General features: G+C 34.8%; 3 protein-coding genes across 3 annotated transcripts; 2 read left to right on the top strand and 1 right to left on the bottom strand.

Moving 5' to 3' along the window:
• Nucleotides 1-2,827: 2,827 nt before the first annotated feature.
• LOC141532848 (uncharacterized) lies at nt 2,828-3,645 on the top strand. The gene is made up of 2 exons (XM_074251407.1): nt 2,828-3,092; nt 3,161-3,645. The coding sequence occupies exon 2, from the start codon at nt 3,175-3,177 to the stop codon at nt 3,643-3,645; it is 471 nt and encodes a 156-aa protein (XP_074107508.1). The 5' UTR covers nt 2,828-3,092; nt 3,161-3,174.
• A 5,792-nt stretch (nt 3,646-9,437) lies between these two features.
• LOC141532838 (uncharacterized) lies at nt 9,438-10,661 on the top strand. The gene has a single exon (XM_074251380.1). It carries the CDS (start codon nt 9,438-9,440, stop codon nt 10,659-10,661), a length of 1,224 nt encoding a protein of 407 aa, XP_074107481.1.
• A 5,550-nt stretch (nt 10,662-16,211) lies between these two features.
• LOC141532828 (1-phosphatidylinositol phosphodiesterase-like) lies at nt 16,212-17,183 on the bottom strand. The gene has a single exon (XM_074251369.1). It carries the CDS (start codon nt 17,181-17,183, stop codon nt 16,212-16,214), a length of 972 nt encoding a protein of 323 aa, XP_074107470.1.
• Nucleotides 17,184-17,927: the final 744 nt, after the last annotated feature.

The following is a 17,927-nucleotide window of genomic DNA, read 5'->3' as shown; positions in this document are numbered from 1 at the left end:
GAATCGCCTTGGAAGACCCCCCGTTTATACTCTACAACTCCGGTTACGTGTAATGCGTGTCCACTTCCAATGTGAAAACGCGTTCGCCAGAGCTGCATTGTACGCCGAATGCATTCCACTGTTTCCGGATTGACTCCCAGGCATTTGAGTAGATATAAAATCAACTCATGAGGAGTTGAGTCAAATGCCTTGCGATAGTCAATCCAAGCCATTGATAGGTTGCGTTGATAGTAGATCGCATCTTGTAAGACGCATCGATCCACTATCAGGTTCTCCTTGCAACCTGACAGGCCTCTTTTACTGCCACGTTCATATATCTGTTACCATCCAGGCTCTATCTGCTGCAAGATACGGTTATTTAAAATTTTTGTAAAAATTTTATAAACCGCATTCAAGCAGGTGATAGGCCTGAAATTCTTAGGGTCAGACAAGTCACCTTTTTTAGGTATCAGTACGGTTCGCCCTTCTACAAGCCAGTCCGGAATCGGATCGTCAGCTCTAATGTATGATGTAAATATGCGGGCCAGATGGAGGTGGGTAGAAGTAAACTTCTTCCACCAGAAGACATTAATGCCATCTGGTCCCGGGGCAGTCCAATTTTTGCTGCCATTTAGAGCTGAACGAACTTCATCCACACTGACTGCAGGGCTCTCTTCATCAGCATTCTGTCGACGGTGTTCCCGACAGAATACTTTGAAGTCGTGCAGAGCTGGAGTGTTGGCGTTCACGTTTGGTTGATACATACAACTCAGTCCAAAAAGCTTTCACCCGCTCAGGTGTTGGATAATTCCCGGTAACATCGGTCTTTGGTGTCAGGAAGCGTGAGGGGCTGGATTGAAACAGTGCGTTGTCGATCAACCGCTTCAGCCTTTTCTCTAATGACTTTTTAGCAGCCACTAGAGCCCGCAATTTATTAAGAGACTCTTCCTTGATGACAAGAAGCGTACTCTTGTTCAGTGTGTGATGACGCCACCGAAGTTCAGCAGCAATGCGCCGAATTCGGGGCGTGTATGTTCTTTGAGTTGTGTCGAACTCAATCACACACTGAATGCGGGAGACCTGTTTCCGGGATATGTCAATTTTCAAGCCAAGTTGTGAGATGCGCTGTTTCAACCTTGCCTCGATCGAGAGACAATGTCTCTCTCTCGGAAAAGCTGAGACCGCTGCACCATACACAACCTGACTCACAGTGAGCAGGGTGGAATCTTCCAGGATGTTTGTACGGAGATCTTCATTTACCGCGTCAAGCTGTTGTTGAGAGTAAGTTATCTTTTTAGATATACTTACTCGCCGTCCTGCAAAGGGATTGTTGTTGTCCAAGGAGGAACGGCGTCGTTCTTGGTGTAATTGCGCCGGAAAAGAAAGTCTATTAGACTGCCTTCTATCCGGCACAAGCGATCTTCTGTTACGCCGAAGATGAGCGGCATAGTTACGCAGGTGTTTGTGCGTAAAATGCGCTAGCTCCGGATGCATATCACTCCAAAGAGTGTGCATCCGGGCCATATAACCGCTCACCCCCGGTTCGCTACGTTGGTAGCACACCAAGAGATCGACTCTGAGTTCCTCCGTCCACTTAAAGTTGGTCCTTATAGCACCAGGGTCGTCATAATTCATCGGGTCCGGCGTGCTCCTCCCACCTGATGAATGGTCCTCATCCGAAAAGGACCGGTTGTGGGGAGCACTTCTGAGTTGATGTGTTGTAACTCAGCTATTTCCATGCAGTGGGTAGTTGGCCCACTGCACTGGCTACGTCGTTCGCCTACAGACCTGATGTTATGGTCTGCGTTTCCCGCGATGCGCCGCTTGGAGGCCACGTAGCAAGCATCGCCCACGTAGCAAGCATCGCTATTATTATTATTATTATTATTATTATTATTTTGTTATTAAATGCTCAGGGGGGTTATCCCCGGAGTCCGATTCTCCGAGGGCCCAGCCTGAGCTCCATCCGTTACTGCTGGACCACTCCATTATTATTATTATTATTATTATTATTATTATTTTCCGAAAAAAATAATTCTGAGATGGTAAGTCCTTAACCATTTTTTTTAAAATATATTTTAATAAAATCACATAATACCTCATACACAACTTTGATTTGCAATTGCATCCATGATGGATATTTAATAAAAACAATTTTTTAAATGAATTTTTTTGTTTTTATTACTATCTTTAAATTGTTTTTTATTATTAATAATGATATTATTTTTTCATCATTATTAATGTTACTTGAGTGAGCTAGGTGTTATGTTTCAATGATCGTAAAAATTATCTCTCTTTCTCTCCCTCTCTCTCACTCTCATACACACTGATCTATAGTTTTCCATGCTTATTCTTTTCTCCCATTTAAAATATTGATATCAAAAAATTCTTCTTAAATGTTTATATTATAATTTAATCATGCTTAATAATTTTTCATCTCAGTTCATAAGTCATCTGCTTGGAATAAGCATCGGATAAATTATAATTTTATATATATTACACTCTCGTACCGCTACAGTTAAAAACAATATTTTTCAAAATTAAAAAAAAAAAAAAATAAAGATAGTTCAGAAGTGCTGTATTGTTTTTTTAAAAATATAGTTAAAAGTGCTATGTTGTTTTTTCTAACTTTATTCGAAAAAAAAAAAGTGTAATATTTTTTGTGAGAAAAGAAATGAATGTAAGTTTATAATTTTTTTAATCTTATTTTTTTTCATATATGAATTGAAACACATTTTTTTCTCAAATATTTAAAATACTCTGGTTGTCTTCTTTTTTCTATTAGGGGGAGAAAAAATTTTTTTAGGCTTTAGAAGGAATAATATATAATATTTTTCTGCCGATTCAATGGCTTATCAACATTGATTCAATTTTACAATCCATAATCGAGGAGTTAGAAGCTATAATTTCAAGAAGGGAGACTTTTCATGGATCTCTCTTTCAAGCAAATAATATCATTACACGGTTGGAGATCAACCACAACACATTAACATGGAAATTTCGAGTAGTTAATATTGAATTATCTGATACTCATTATTTCTGTTTTAATGATCAACTAGCAGGAGATTGTAAAGGTCCATTGCTATTGAAGAAGGAAATAATTCATTCATTTAGTAAGTTAATTAATATTATAATTACTATTATAAAATGTAATTACTATTATAAATATAATTTTTTATAGGTTCTTATTTGATTATGTTCCTGAAATACAGCGTGCTTTGGCCGAGGAGATGGGTTGAGAATTATTCAATTTCTGATCTGTCTTTTCACATCAAGCTACAACTAGAGGACGTTGTGATGTGCGGTGAAGATATTAATGGATGCAGCGTTAGTGTGGGCGATGATCAAGCCACCCTGTCCATCGCCGACGAAAGATTGCATTGGTCGTTTGAACTGATCAATGCTATACACCCTGAGCCTCTAATCATGGTTAATGGTGGGCACTTAACGACGATTCAAGAAGCATTGTATACACAATGGTGGGCTTTTAATGTTTATATACCGCACAGGCAAGAGGAAGAAGAAGAAGAAGAAGAAGAGGAAGATGATCTAGAAGATCAAAATTTAGAGTGTTTATATGAAATGCTTGATGATTCTTCTATTGACTTATCGGATGCAGAAACTGTTATTTTAAGTGATCTAGACGCTTTAAGTGATTGTGATTAAAAAAAAAAGATATTGATTTTTTAAAAATTTTATTAATAAAATTAAACATCCTTATAAATCACTTTTATTAATCCAGCTGTTATGGGTGGTGTCAAATCCCAACCATTTAACATAATATTTACTTCCTTTCTTTTTTACAATTTTTTCAACTAGGTATACATCAGGGTATTTTGTTTTGCTGAGTTCTTCACGGTAGAATGCTTCTTCAATTGGCTGATCCTGGTAATCTACAAGTTTGTACGTCGTTGGATTCGTATTCTGTACCTTGTTTATCGTAAATATTTCAGTTGTCCAGTTTGCTGTGTAACCTTTTTCGAACAAATTTTTATACTTGCTTATTCTTACTTTATCTCCAACTTTAAATTTATTTTTTTTAAGTAATTTTTTTCTCAGCGTAGTAAGAGGTTGGTAAATACTCTTCTTCAAGTCTTGTTCATTATCAACAGTTACATCTGCTGGTTTCATTTTTATTGTTCTATGTTTAGTGTTGTTGTAAGTATTCACTAAATCATCAATCATGTTGATCCACTTATAAGTACCATGAGTAGTGAATTTTCGCCACATATTAGTTTTAAGTGTTCTGTTAAATCTTTCACATATAGATGTTTTCAAATTACTAAATGTTGAGTACATATTAATTTTATACTTTTTCATAAGATTACAGAATTCTTGATTATAAAATTCTTTGCCTTGATCAACATGCAGATTTTTTGGAATTCTTCCGTGTTTTAATATAGAATCCATTGCTTTGGTTACATCATTAGCACTTTTATTTTTTATAGGTACAGCCCAAGCGTACTTGGAAAATATATCAATCACTGTTAGTAAATATTTATAATTATTATTTACTTTTGAATAAGGAATCATTTCAACTAAATTAGCTTGCCAAGTCTCATCAAGTCCTCGAATATCAACATGACGGCGTTGATAATTTTTACGAGCTGGTCTGTGAAGTTCATATGCTATTACCGATTTTTTATCTTCCATTTTTTTTGCCTAATTCTTCTTGTTTCGGTTTCTTTCTTTTTAATTCTTGATTTTCTTTTTTCAACAAATCGAGAGAAGTCCTCAATGATACAACTTCTGAATGTAAATGGGAAATAATTTCTGATTGATCTTCTCTTATAGTCCTCTCTAATAAAGATAAATCTTTATTTATAAAATCACGCATAAATTTCAATGTTATCGCGTCATTATCTTTCACTGGTTCTCCAACTTCACATAATCTTTTGTTTTCTAAATCATATTGCCCATCAGAATTTATTTTAAATCCTCTTCCTGGAGTTCCTGGAGGCCCACTAACAACTGCTACAGCTTTCAAAGAACGTCCAAATATATCAATACTCATTTTTTTTTTATCGTCCAGTTCACTTCAACAGTTCACAAACTAATGGTGAAATTTCTGAAATATTACTTCTAATATATAATTTCAGCCTCTCTTAATTCTTCAATAATCGAAATAATTTCATTAGTGTGACTGGTATTACCAGCTGATTGAGAGGCCATTAATAGGCGTAATCTTTCAACCAGTTCATTAGGATCATCCCAGTATACATAATCCATATTTCTATTTTTCTTCTTGACTATCATGTGGCTAGGTAAGCCTCCACCTTTCGAAAAATTTGCATGTCTTTTTGCTAGGAATTCGACAACATAATTTTTGAACTTGGGTGATGGATCATTGAAAATACTTGTATTTGGCTTATAATTTTTCCAATACATATTTGTTCTTTCAACAATATCTAAGTAGTATTTCTCATCATTCTGTGTTACAAGTGAATCTTGAGGAGCTTTTTTGAATAATAATTCCAATAAACCATGAGTCATAGGATAAACTTTGTCTTGAACATTAATTTCATCATTGTTGAAATAAATACTTGAATTTCCAATGTTCATTGCTTTATTTTTTTTTCGAACACCATACCTAAAATCATTCTCTTTATGATTTCGATTTAATTTTTGTATGTAAGTTTTTAATAAACAATCCGTTTTGATAGGACTACTTGAAGCTAGTGGTTCTATAGATCGATACTGTCTGCTGCGATTAATGAAACTTTCATCTTCAGAGATCAGACTACCAAAGTCATCTGGTTGTTGTAGTTGTTGGTCTAAGTTTTCATTTTTTGTTTCTTCTTTTATCTCTTTTTTTATGTCTTCTTGTTTAATTTTTTGCTCGGATGATTCAATAAGAGTTTTCAATGGTGTGACTATTGGTTTGAACATTTCATCCATGGCTTTCTCAGCTGTATCCTTTCCTAACTTCAAGAGTTTATGTTTGCGTCGGATTGCATCACTTGCCCGGGAGATTTGATGTAAAACATCTTTTTGTTTTAAAATATCCTCCGACTTCATGTTGATTTAACAAACTACTTAACATGTATGATTATTATTTATCCGATACAGGTTAATTTATACTAATGAAACAGTCAAAACCCTTACGATACCTTCCATCATTCAATTCACTGTCTTTGTCAATTACTACAAAGCCATATTTATTATTATTCCAGCATGCTGAGCATAAGTCCTTGAAAGTATTGTATTGCATGTCAGTATTTACATGATCATCGTAAATGTGTTTTAAATTCATTTCATCTTGTCGAAATTTCACTAAAAAATTAATATTGTCACGAATCAGATGTTTGGGAATGCGTGTATAGGTTTGACAGAGATAAAAACTATCGACATTTTTATGTCTACCCATACAGAAATAGGCTTTTATATGATCCTGTTTTTCACATGCAACATCATCAAATATCATTAATGAGTTGGGTTTAGCATCTTCAGGCTTTATGACATCTCCATGCTCATTGAAAGGAAAAAATTCAATGTCTTTTATAGGTTTTAAAAGTGACTCTAAAAACTTATATTTTGGCTGTTCGAGGGATTTTGAGTAGAGGTAAATATTATCAAATCTCAATCCATTCGGATGTATAATGATGGATAACAAAGCATTAGTCTTTCCACAGTTTGATGGACCACAAAATACAGTACGTACACTGTTGGGTAACAGAGAACCGTGTCTTTTAACTTTTTTCAATCCAGTACCTTGAACTATTTGATCAAAATTGGTCACTGGTAATTTAGCTGGTTGATGTTGGAACTTCATGTTTACAACTCGCAGCAGTATCGTCAACTCTTTAATTTTTACTATAAGTATAGGCTTTTATACGATTTTTTTATTAGTCATTATGCTACTGTGATGGAGCATAGACGTGTCAAAGGTAAAGGTTTAGTTAATAGAATTATTAATAAACTACCGTTTGAATTACATATACCTGGCTATCAATACTGTGGACCTGGCACAAAATTAGCTAAAAGATTAGCTCGTGGTGATCCTGGTATTAATCAATTGGATACAGCGTGCAAAGAACACGATATAGCTTACTCGAATAATCGTGAAAACTTAGAAGCACGTCACGAGGCTGATAAAGTACTTGCTGAAAAAGCGTGGCAAAGAGTTCAATCAAAAGACGCTGGTATTGGTGAAAAAGCAGCCGCTTGGAGTGTAAGTAAAATTATGAAGCTAAAGAGACGATTTGGAATGGGTTTGAAGAGCAAGAAGAAGAAGAAGACTGGTGTTACAAAAAGAAAATCAAACGTGAAAAGTATTGGTAAAAAGAAAAAGATGAATAAGAAGGTTGCACTGAGAAAAATTGTAGGAGAGGCTAAAAAATCTATGACAGTTGGTGGTGATCCAATTAAAACGGCAATGATTGGCGCACGTCGGGCTGTTAAAAAATCAGGTGGAAAAAAAAAATATTAGACTCCCACGTATTTTGCCAGTACCAGTTAAAACTGGTGGCATTATTCCGTTTATGATTCCATTATTTGCAGGTCTTTCAGCAACTGGTGCTTTTGCAGGTGGAGCTGCAGCTATTGCAAAAGCTGTAAATAGTGCAAGTGCAGCTAAAAATCAACTAGCAGAGAGTAAGAGACATAATGCAAAAATGGAAGAAATTACTATTGGTAAAGGATTATACTTGAGACCTTACAGACGTGGAATGGGTTTATATTTGAGACCTTATCCTAAACGTAAAGGAGTATCAAAAAACAAGTAGAGCTACCACACCGAGCGCTTACAAATAAGGATATATTAAAGTATGTTAGAAAATTGAAAATTCCAAATTTTAGAGGAGTTTTCATGAGAAACGATTTACCAAAAACTGATCCTAGAAGAAATGAATCAGCGATAGTCAACTTAGATGACAAATATGGATCTGGTACCCACTGGGTATGTTACAAAAAGATTGGTAATAATGTAACTTATTTTGATAGTTTTGGAAATTTACAACCACCACAAGAAATTGTGGATTATCTCGGTGTTGGTAGCATAAAATATAATCACAAACAATATCAAAATTTCAATACAATTATATGTGGACATTTATGTCTTAAATTTCTCACTGGAGAACTATAAATTCATGAAAATTACGCTTAAGTAATCAGTCATGGCTGAGTCATTTACATTGACACTTACAGGATCATCATCAGTGTTGGAGGCTAATTATTTCCCTCCTATTGAATTATCACCAGACAAAACTTATGTATTAGGACTTGTAGAGTTGCTTACATTTAATTCAATACCCAATATTGATATTGGTGCTAATAAATTCTATGTGACTTATCCACCAGATGGTGTTATTAATCAAAGACCTTTTGATGATGATGATAGCAATGATATTAATGCATACTACAATGTTGGTGGTGGGGGAAAAAAAGTTGTAAAAAATAATAATGGAAAAAGAGCCAAAAGAAATGTATCGATTATTACAAGGATTGATGATGATTATAATATACCACAAACTATTGAAATAGCATCAAAACCAAAGACTATAGCGTTAACTTTACCAACTGGAAGCTATGAAATTGAAGATATTGAAACATATATATGTAAATCATTGCCAAAACTCAGTTTAAAATTAAAAGCGAATATTAATGAGCTGAAAAGTGAAATTAAATGTGACCAATTTATAGATTTTGAACCAAAAGACTCTATAGGACGTTTATTAGGGTTTACAGATCGCCAACTTGAGCCTCATAAAACTCATTCATTAAATTTACCTGTTGCTATACTTAAGCTTAATGTACTAAGAGTTGAGTGTAATATTACATCAAACGCATATATAAACGATCGGAGAGTGCATACTATTCATGAATTCTTTCCTAGTGTACCACCAGGATTTAAGATTGTGGAAGTACCATCTCATGTCATTTACCTTCCACTACTCACAAAGGCTATACATAATGTAAGACTGCACATAGTTGATCAGGATGGAAAATTAGTAAATTTTAGAGGTGAAACTATAACAATCAGACTTCACGTGAAAAGTTTATAAATTATGGGAATAGTTTTCGAGACAAAAAGTGGTGCTGGATATAAAAAAACATTACCATGGATGAAATTTACCAGTCAGCGAATACCCCGCAGACCATTAACACATCAGAACGCCCAGTTCCTAAAAACTCTCGGACTAAAATTACGTGGAAAATCTATAAAATAAATTGCTGCTGTCTAGCTTGTGTTATACCAAAACGTGACTCTTAACAACTCTCTATAAATTTGATTGTAATTTTATTATTCATTCATTGATCGATGTGTCTTTGTAATGTCGAGTAATAAAGTTTCGGAAAATCTTAAAAAATACTTGGAAAGTCAACAGCGCGCATATGGTACAGATTTTAAAAAAGATTCTAGGAATTACACACCAAGCTATATAAAAAGGGAGTACTGTAAACAAAGACCCACCGTCTAGAAATAAGTACGGAGTAATAGGAGATAAACGCTATAAATAATGGCAGAAAATTTAAATATTCAACGACCAATCGTATTTGATGACTCTATTGCTCATTGTGAGGTGCATGCGCATCAACCCTATGCGTCATCAACACTAAACAACAACGATGAAGTGAGGATAACAATTCAAAATCAAAACTTGTGTATACTTCCAAGTAAAAGTGTACTACATATCATCGGTAAATTCACGAAAAATGATAATACAGCTGTTGCCAACACAACTAACTTTGTAAACATGGGAATAATTCATATGATCAAAGAGTTTCGGCTATTGATAAATGGAATTGAAGTGGATCGGAATAACAATGTTGGTATAACTAGTTTAATGAAAGGATATTTGTCATTTAGCCCAAATCAATTGAGTACTTTGGAAAATGCCGGCTGGTTGATGGATAATGAGGTTAAGTTTACCGATGATGCAGGAAACTTTGACTTTATCATTCCACTTAATATTTTAAGTGGTTTTGCAGAAGATTATCTTAAAATTTTGATGAATGTTCAACTTGAAATAATTCTAATGATATCAAACAGTGATATAAATTCTTACATACAAACAAATGCTGATGCTGCTGAAGAAGTAAAAATTACACTCCAAAAAATTGAATGGATTGTACCATACATAACGCCAGCAGATAAGGAAAAAATTCAAACTCTGAACTACATCGCCAGTGATCCTGCTATACCAATAAGTTTTCGGACTTGGGAATTGTATGAGTATCTCCTGTTACCTGCAACTTCAAAACATATTTGGGCAATCAAAACCTCAACTCAGCTCAAAAAGCCACGTTACATTGTTCTTGGATTCCAAACAGCAAGGAAAAATGATGCTCGGAAAGATGCTAGCAAATTTGATCACTGCAATCTGCGGAACATCAAATTATTTTTAAATTCACAAAGTTATCCCTATGGTGACTTGAATTTAGATATACCTCACAACCAGTATGCTTTATTATACCATATGTACACAGACTTTCAAACATCATACTATAACAAAGAATCTGAACCGCTCCTATCGAAAAAGAAATTTTTGGATCAAGCACCACTGTGTGTAATTGATTGCTCCAAGCAGAACGAAGCTATAAAATCTGGACCAGTAGACATTCGACTGGAATTTGAATCAGTTAATCGGTTTGCAGCCAACACAACAGCATATTGTTTAATTATTCACGATCGTATCATTGAATACAATCCTATAAGCAGCACTGTTCGTAAGTTAGTATAAAAAGAATGGTTGTTACTTTCAATCTAACACCAACTGTTCATTATATGCATGTTTGGAAGTATGCATATAAAAATGCAAGAAAGGGGGAATGGGAACAGGCTGCGAGAGACAGGGACAAATTTAAAAACAGAATTTTAAAAACTAGTGAAAAATTAGATCCAATATTAAATAAAAAATTATCACAAATAAAACTTTTCAAGTAAATGTATAATGTTTTAAGATAATTATAATAATATATATGTATCAAATGAAATTTTTATTAATAAATAAAAAAATTTTTTATAAAATATGCATATTATTATTTCAATACATGTTTCCTTAGACTATAAGTAGAACAATAATACAAAAAAAAATTTTTTTTACTCATTTCTCTAAATTACATTGTAAGCAAAATTTTCGATATGGATATAAATATATACCGGATATTTCCCAATCAGCACCGGTTTGAGGATGATGTCGCTTGCAGAATGAATATTCTTTGATTTCTTCATTGTGTTTTAGATGCTCTGGTAATTTATCCCAAATGAAGCGTATTTCTCTTTTGGCAAAGTAAAGCAAAAAATGTGTATCCAAACAGGCCAGATCTCGTGGATGCATCTTTCGTAGAGTGGTCAATTGATTGAAAAGTTGAACTGATTTGTTGTAGCTGGGTTGACTACCATAAAACTTTAAATACCATAATTTGAGTTGTTGAACATTTTGAAATGCACAAGCTTTTAAGTATCCAGTTGATATATGTACTGCAGATGGGCACTTGAAATGTATAAATTTAATGTTATCAATTGAATAATGACGCATTTTCGTTAAATCTATGATCACAACAGATGAATCATCAATTAATTTTTCAAGCCATTCTTTCTTTTGTTCACCTTCAACGTAGAGATAGCTCAAATTCCTCTTCAAGTTGTTAAAAATTTCTGCAAGTACATTATACGCAGTTTTACCAACGTCCCAACTAATTCCATGACGAAGTCCATTACAGTCGAGATTTTGCTTAATAACAGATGCACTAGTAATCATCATTGGAGGTTTAAATAAATGGTAGTCACACTCATAAACACCATTGAATTGATATTCATTAGTAATCTCAGTGACATAAAATTCTTTTACTGTAAATGAACCGTTAGGCATAATATAACCGGTAAAATCAATTAAGTATTCCATATTTCACTCTTTTTTATATATTGGTTAATTAAAAAATTATAACTTTACAGTCCTTTACTGGACTATCCTCACCATCTTCAGGATATTTAAAGGTTAACAATAATAAGTTTTTTACTTGAAAGAAATCTACTTTAACTTTTCTATTATTATAAGTAAATTCTTTCTTCTCTAGTATAACTCTACCCTGAGGAGTATTACTCGAAGTTACACTGTCACTGGATGAAACACTAACTTCATCGAACTCGATTTGCGCTGAATGATCACATGAACCATTGCATGAGTGAAATCTCAAAAAAAAAAAAAATATAAATTCTTAGAAACAAAATACATAAATTTAAGTATAAATAATGATTTAAAAATTACCTCAATCGTTTACGATGCATTGCAGAGTTACTGTTGAAAGAAACGTAATTCAAGCTTTTGAAACTTCTGTGTAATTTCTAACAGTTTTCGGTTTAAATTAAGTTTATCCACACAGTTTAAACAAGATACTTTTATATACGCAGTTTTAAGCAAGTCGTCAATTACATTTAGTTTATCCACACAATGTGAGCAAGATACTTTTGTATACACAGTGTTACGTAAGTTGTCAGTTATGTCTATTAGTTTCTTGGTTATATCAAGTCTATCATCACAATTCGAACAGTTCACTTTTTCGCGAGCAGCTTTGATCACCTCTAAATTTTTATGTAAATTAATTATTTTTCCGAACAAATATCCCGATATCTTCGGGTGGAATGTCACCAAAATAACTTTCTATTAAATCGTCAAAATCCTCCCAGTAAGGTGGCTGACTTCGGAGAAAAGCGCGTTCTAGATCAGTCAAGTTATCCATGAATTATATAACTGATTCAAATGACTGCAACAAGCAAAGGACTGATATTTTTAGAGAGAGAGAGAGAGAGAGAGAGAGAGAGAGAGAGAGAGAGAGAGAGAGAGAGAGAGAGAGAGAGAGAGAGAGAGAGAGAGAGAGAGAGAGAGAGAGAGAGAGAGAGAGAGAGAGAGAGAGAGAGAGAGAGAGAGAGAGAGAGAGAGAGAGAGAGAGAGAGAGAGAGAGAGAGAGAGAGAGAGAGAGAGAGAGAGAGAGAGAGAGAGAGAGAGAGAGAGAGAGAGAGAGAGAGAGAGAGAGAGAGAGAGAGAGAGAGAGAGAGAGAGAGAGAGAGAGAGAGAGAGAGAGAGAGAGAGAGAGAGAGAGAGAGAGAGAGAGAGAGAGAGAGAGAGAGAGAGAGAGAGAGAGAGAGAGAGAGAGAGAGAGAGAGAGAGAGAGAGAGAGAGAGAGAGAGAGAGAGAGAGAGAGAGAGAGAGAGAGAGAGAGAGAGAGAGAGAGAGAGAGAGAGAGAGAGAGAGAGAGAGAGAGAGAGAGAGAGAGAGAGAGAGAGAGAGAGAGAGAGAGAGAGAGAGAGAGAGAGAGAGAGAGAGAGAGAGAGAGAGAGAGAGAGAGAGAGAGAGAGAGAGAGAGAGAGAGAGAGAGAGAGAGAGAGAGAGAGAGAGAGAGAGAGAGAGAGAGAGAGAGAGAGAGAGAGAGAGAGAGAGAGAGAGAGAGAGAGAGAGAGAGAGAGAGAGAGAGAGAGAGAGAGAGAGAGAGAGAGAGAGAGAGAGAGAGAGAGAGAGAGAGAGAGAGAGAGAGAGAGAGAGAGAGAGAGAGAGAGAGAGAGAGAGAGAGAGAGAGAGAGAGAGAGAGAGAGAGAGAGAGAGAGAGAGAGAGAGAGAGAGAGAGAGAGAGAGAGAGAGAGAGAGAGAGAGAGAGAGAGAGAGAGAGAGAGAGAGAGAGAGAGAGAGAGAGAGAGAGAGAGAGAGAGAGAGAGAGAGAGAGAGAGAGAGAGAGAGAGAGAGAGAGAGAGAGAGAGAGAGAGAGAGAGAGAGAGAGAGAGAGAGAGAGAGAGAGAGAGAGAGAGAGAGAGAGAGAGAGAGAGAGAGAGAGAGAGAGAGAGAGAGAGAGAGAGAGAGAGAGAGAGAGAGAGAGAGAGAGAGAGAGAGAGAGAGAGAGAGAGAGAGAGAGAGAGAGAGAGAGAGAGAGAGAGAGAGAGAGAGAGAGAGAGAGAGAGAGAGAGAGAGAGAGAGAGAGAGAGAGAGAGAGAGAGAGAGAGAGAGAGAGAGAGAGAGAGAGAGAGAGAGAGAGAGAGAGAGAGAGAGAGAGAGAGAGAGAGAGAGAGAGAGAGAGAGAGAGAGAGAGAGAGAGAGAGAGTAAAAAACAGTTAAAGTTAAAGAACAACACTAACCCCCCACCCGATAAAACAGATCATCTTCCGGTAGCAAGCCGACTGTTGATAATCCCAGTCGATAACATAGATAGCCGCTTAACGTACAACTGTCGATAGTTACCTCAAATCGATAAACAGACGACTACTTCAAACCGACATCGCAATTTCACCACCAGAGCGGCGTAAGTATCGAACTTTCTCGCATATACTTATACTTAAAGTCATTTGAATATATACAAAATTCATCATCACATCAAATAAGTGCATATCACATCAACACCACAGCTGATACACGCTATCAGCTCTGCTGTTGGGGGGGTAGCATTTTGACCTCAAACAATGGATCAACAAATCGATGATAATCTCCCAACAGTCGGTAAAAATCGATGATAATCCACCCCCCCCACCAGTCGGTAAATAGCGATCACCAAATCGATGACAATACCCCAACCGCCGGGAAAAATCAATCACCAAATCGATGACAACGCCCCAACCATCGGTAAAAAATAGAGCACAAAACCCACCACTGGCATAGCAGAAATCTGCCCAATAACCACCGATAAGACAGAACCCCATGTCGACAATACAGAAATCTATTTGATCGGGGAGCCAAACCGACCTAGATTTGCTACTAGTGTACCTACATAATCAAGTTAATTAATAAATATCAATAAACCCTGCCGTCAATTTTTACAAAAGTTCTTTCTACTAAAAATATGAGCAAGGAGAAAAAGGTGGGCTGAGAAGAAAATTGGATACACATCAGTGAAATAAGTATTACAGAAAGTTGGCAGAATTGAGTACACAGGGAGTTGTGAATGGGGTGAGTACATCGGAGCATTGGAAATTAGACACACATTTCATTTCCTGGAGCGACTGTAACATCCTCCGTGGCTTCAAATATTGGAAATATCGCGAGACTCGGTGAATTTACCGGTGATGTGATCGCGGGCTACAGACGTTGGTTTTATAAGTCTGGAAAAACGTAATATATATAAAGGTTGCTGACTAGAGAAAGAATGATACATCAAGAGAGAAAGACCTGAAGAATTATGTAGTGGTATGGCTTCATTGACGTACTGTACGTGCACATTTACACACATACAAGTATGCAAGTAAAGCGAGCGGGATGAACGTTGCGTCGTCGGATACATTACGCGACGTGAATCGACGCTACACTCGCTTTCGAAGCTTTCAACCGCGCTTTTTTTGCCATCCTTCAACTGTTCTATTCGTTACACTCTGTATATATATGGATATATATTTGCTATGTACTGTATACTCTCTGTGTATCCTCCAATGTGCTCTCTACTACTCCACATAGTCCTCGCGTACCCATGGTAGTCGTCGCCGACGTCGTCTCGTAATGCTCGTAACTCTCCGGCTGATATTTACCCGTCACGAATTTTTTCTTTCTTTGCGTTTTTTTACTTTTTTATTTATTTATTTATATTAGTTACCACAAGAGGTGCTTTGTGGGAACCACGGGAATTGAATTTTATTACAAAAATTCAACGTCAAACTTTCAATTGATTGACGGCAAGACGGCATTTAAATCTTTGTATTTTTATTTCATTTTTAGTGTATGTTTATGCTGGTAAGAATTTTTTTAATATAAAAATCAAAGAGTATTTATAATTTATCAATATTTTTATTATCTGCTGAGGATTAACAATATTTTGAGAATTTTTTCGAAGCCTTAAAAATTTCAATTTAATTTTCAAATCTTATGAGTGATTTTTGAAAGGCGAATTTGAAAAAAAAAAAGTAATTTTAAAGCTTAAAATATCTATTGTTGAAAGAAATGGAAAGAAATCTAACGAAGCAGAAAATTGGAAAAAAATTTTTTTTTTCAAAATTTTTATTGGGATTAAAATTCATAATGTCGAAAATTACTTTTTTTTGTCATCAGTAAATAATTGATTAAAAAAAAAGGGTTATTTCAAAGAATTTGGTTTCTTAGAACCAAGAAGAATAATCAAATAAGTTTTATTTGGTTCAGTTGAGGATTTTTTTTTCTTGGTTCAAAATAATAAAAAATTCTTTGAAATAATTGTTTTAAAACAAATTTCTTCATCAGTATTTATAACAATAAAAAAAGCATACATTTTTTAAAAATAATACATTTAATTCTTCACTAATGGCATTACAGATCATCAATTATTTTTAACCTTATTGATTCACATCAATTCATTATAGGATTATTCAAATATTCTTGACAACTATCGTACGTATAGTTCATATTACTATCATTGATACGATTATTCAACTCTTGGGATGGAAAATCAGCCATCACCATTATCAATCCACGATACGAGTTAACAAAGTAACAAGCCATCCGATAATTCAACGGCAAAGAACATCCATTAAAATGCATAATTCCAATTTTAGCCGTTTCTTCTGGGTAGGACTCAAAGTAGACACCTCCCATATTGTTGATAAAACATTCATGATTGGCAAGAAAACTTGCGGCTTGCAACTTTTGAATCTCCCGCCATTTGTAATCGATGTTCTTAAAACTCCACATTGAATTTCTAAAATTCTGAATGAGACACTGCTTTTTTAAATTAACTATACACTCAGCAAATCGATAGTTTCCCCTCGCCAACAAAATTCGGCCCCGATGCATCCCGATAGAATCTCTTAGAGTCCAGTTTTTCCTCAATCTCCATCCGTTTTTTCCACTCGCATACTGATCGATTATTTCACAGCTACTCTTCGTGGAACTTTCTGCCAGATTTTCCTCTGACATGAACATAATTACGAATTCACGCTTGTGATGTGATAAAAAATTGGCGGTCTGGTTCAGAACGTCATCAAATGTAAGCCCTAAATCTGATGATTTATAATAGAGAGCAAATTTGTTGGAAACATGACGTGTACGAATATCAAGAACACGGACTCCACTTTCCAATTGCTCCTTGATACTGAGTTCTTGGGTTTTCAATAAAGCAAGCAAGGATTTGGAGTATGCCGCAGAAACATGAGTACCAGTTAGAGCAATTCGATTTAGTTTGTGAGAATCTTCGAGCTTTGACAAAAATTCACTGCGATCTTCGTAATTTTTATATTTATAGTTACAGTGACAGGATTCTGCCCATGAATTAAAAAATAAAATAAAAATCAAAAGAATTAATTGCCACATTACTTTCTGCATTTTTAATAACAAACTTGTTAGGTTGAATATTGCGAAGTTACTAACGATAATTATTTTTTACTACAAGTGGGTTTTTTTTTTTTTTATCTACAAGCAAACTATCAACCACTTATCGATAATTTTAATTATGTTCCAAGTATTTTTTTCGCTTTATTTATGGAACACCTAAGTTGATAGTTGATTTTTTAAATACTAAAATTTCGTAATTACAAACATAAAAAAAATTTTCTACATCGAAAAATATACAATACATAACATAAATTTTTTTTTCAAATTTTGCTTTACATTTCAAAAAAATTAAAAATCTAGCAAATTATAGACGGTGGAGCTTAATGTATATGGAAGATTCCACGCCAAATCGACCATTTTTTACTCTGACCCCTTTTGATTTGGCTGAAAGTTTTTCCTTCTTTTCTACTCTATCAAAAACGTCTCTCATCATTTTTACAAATTTTTTACTCAACTAAAAAAAAAGTTATGAATTTTTCAACAAAACCGCTTTTTTATTTTTAAATTGCCATAACTTTTTCAAAAATTGACTTATCGGGACATTTCTTTTTTTCAAAATTTTTCTTATTAAATGTTCTTTTTGGAAAAAATTAAAAAAAAAATTATTCAACCCTATCTTCATCGTTATTTTTTAGATTTTCCAAAAAAACTCCGAATTTCTCAATGATATCCATTTTTAATTTTTTTTCTTTCTTTCATATGAAACTTTGACATTTTCTACAAATATCCTGAAAA

The sequence above is a fragment of the Cotesia typhae genome, unplaced genomic scaffold, assembly GCF_013202065.1.
Source record: "Cotesia typhae breed Kobodo isofemale line unplaced genomic scaffold, CoteBio_Ctyphae contig_122, whole genome shotgun sequence".
Classification (NCBI taxonomy): domain Eukaryota; kingdom Metazoa; phylum Arthropoda; class Insecta; order Hymenoptera; family Braconidae; genus Cotesia; species Cotesia typhae.
The sequence above is the reverse complement of the archived record's forward strand: the minus strand, read 5'-3'. Positions and strand labels throughout refer to the sequence as shown.

What these genes read in the sequence shown, in the direction of transcription:
- LOC141532848 (XM_074251407.1), top strand. Translation starts at nt 3,175, where the DNA reads ATGTTCCTGAAATACAGCGTGCTTTGGCCGAGGAGATGGGTTGAGAAT.
- LOC141532838 (XM_074251380.1), top strand. Translation starts at nt 9,438, where the DNA reads ATGGCAGAAAATTTAAATATTCAACGACCAATCGTATTTGATGACTCT.
- LOC141532828 (XM_074251369.1), bottom strand. Translation starts at nt 17,183, where the DNA reads ATGCAGAAAGTAATGTGGCAATTAATTCTTTTGATTTTTATTTTATTT.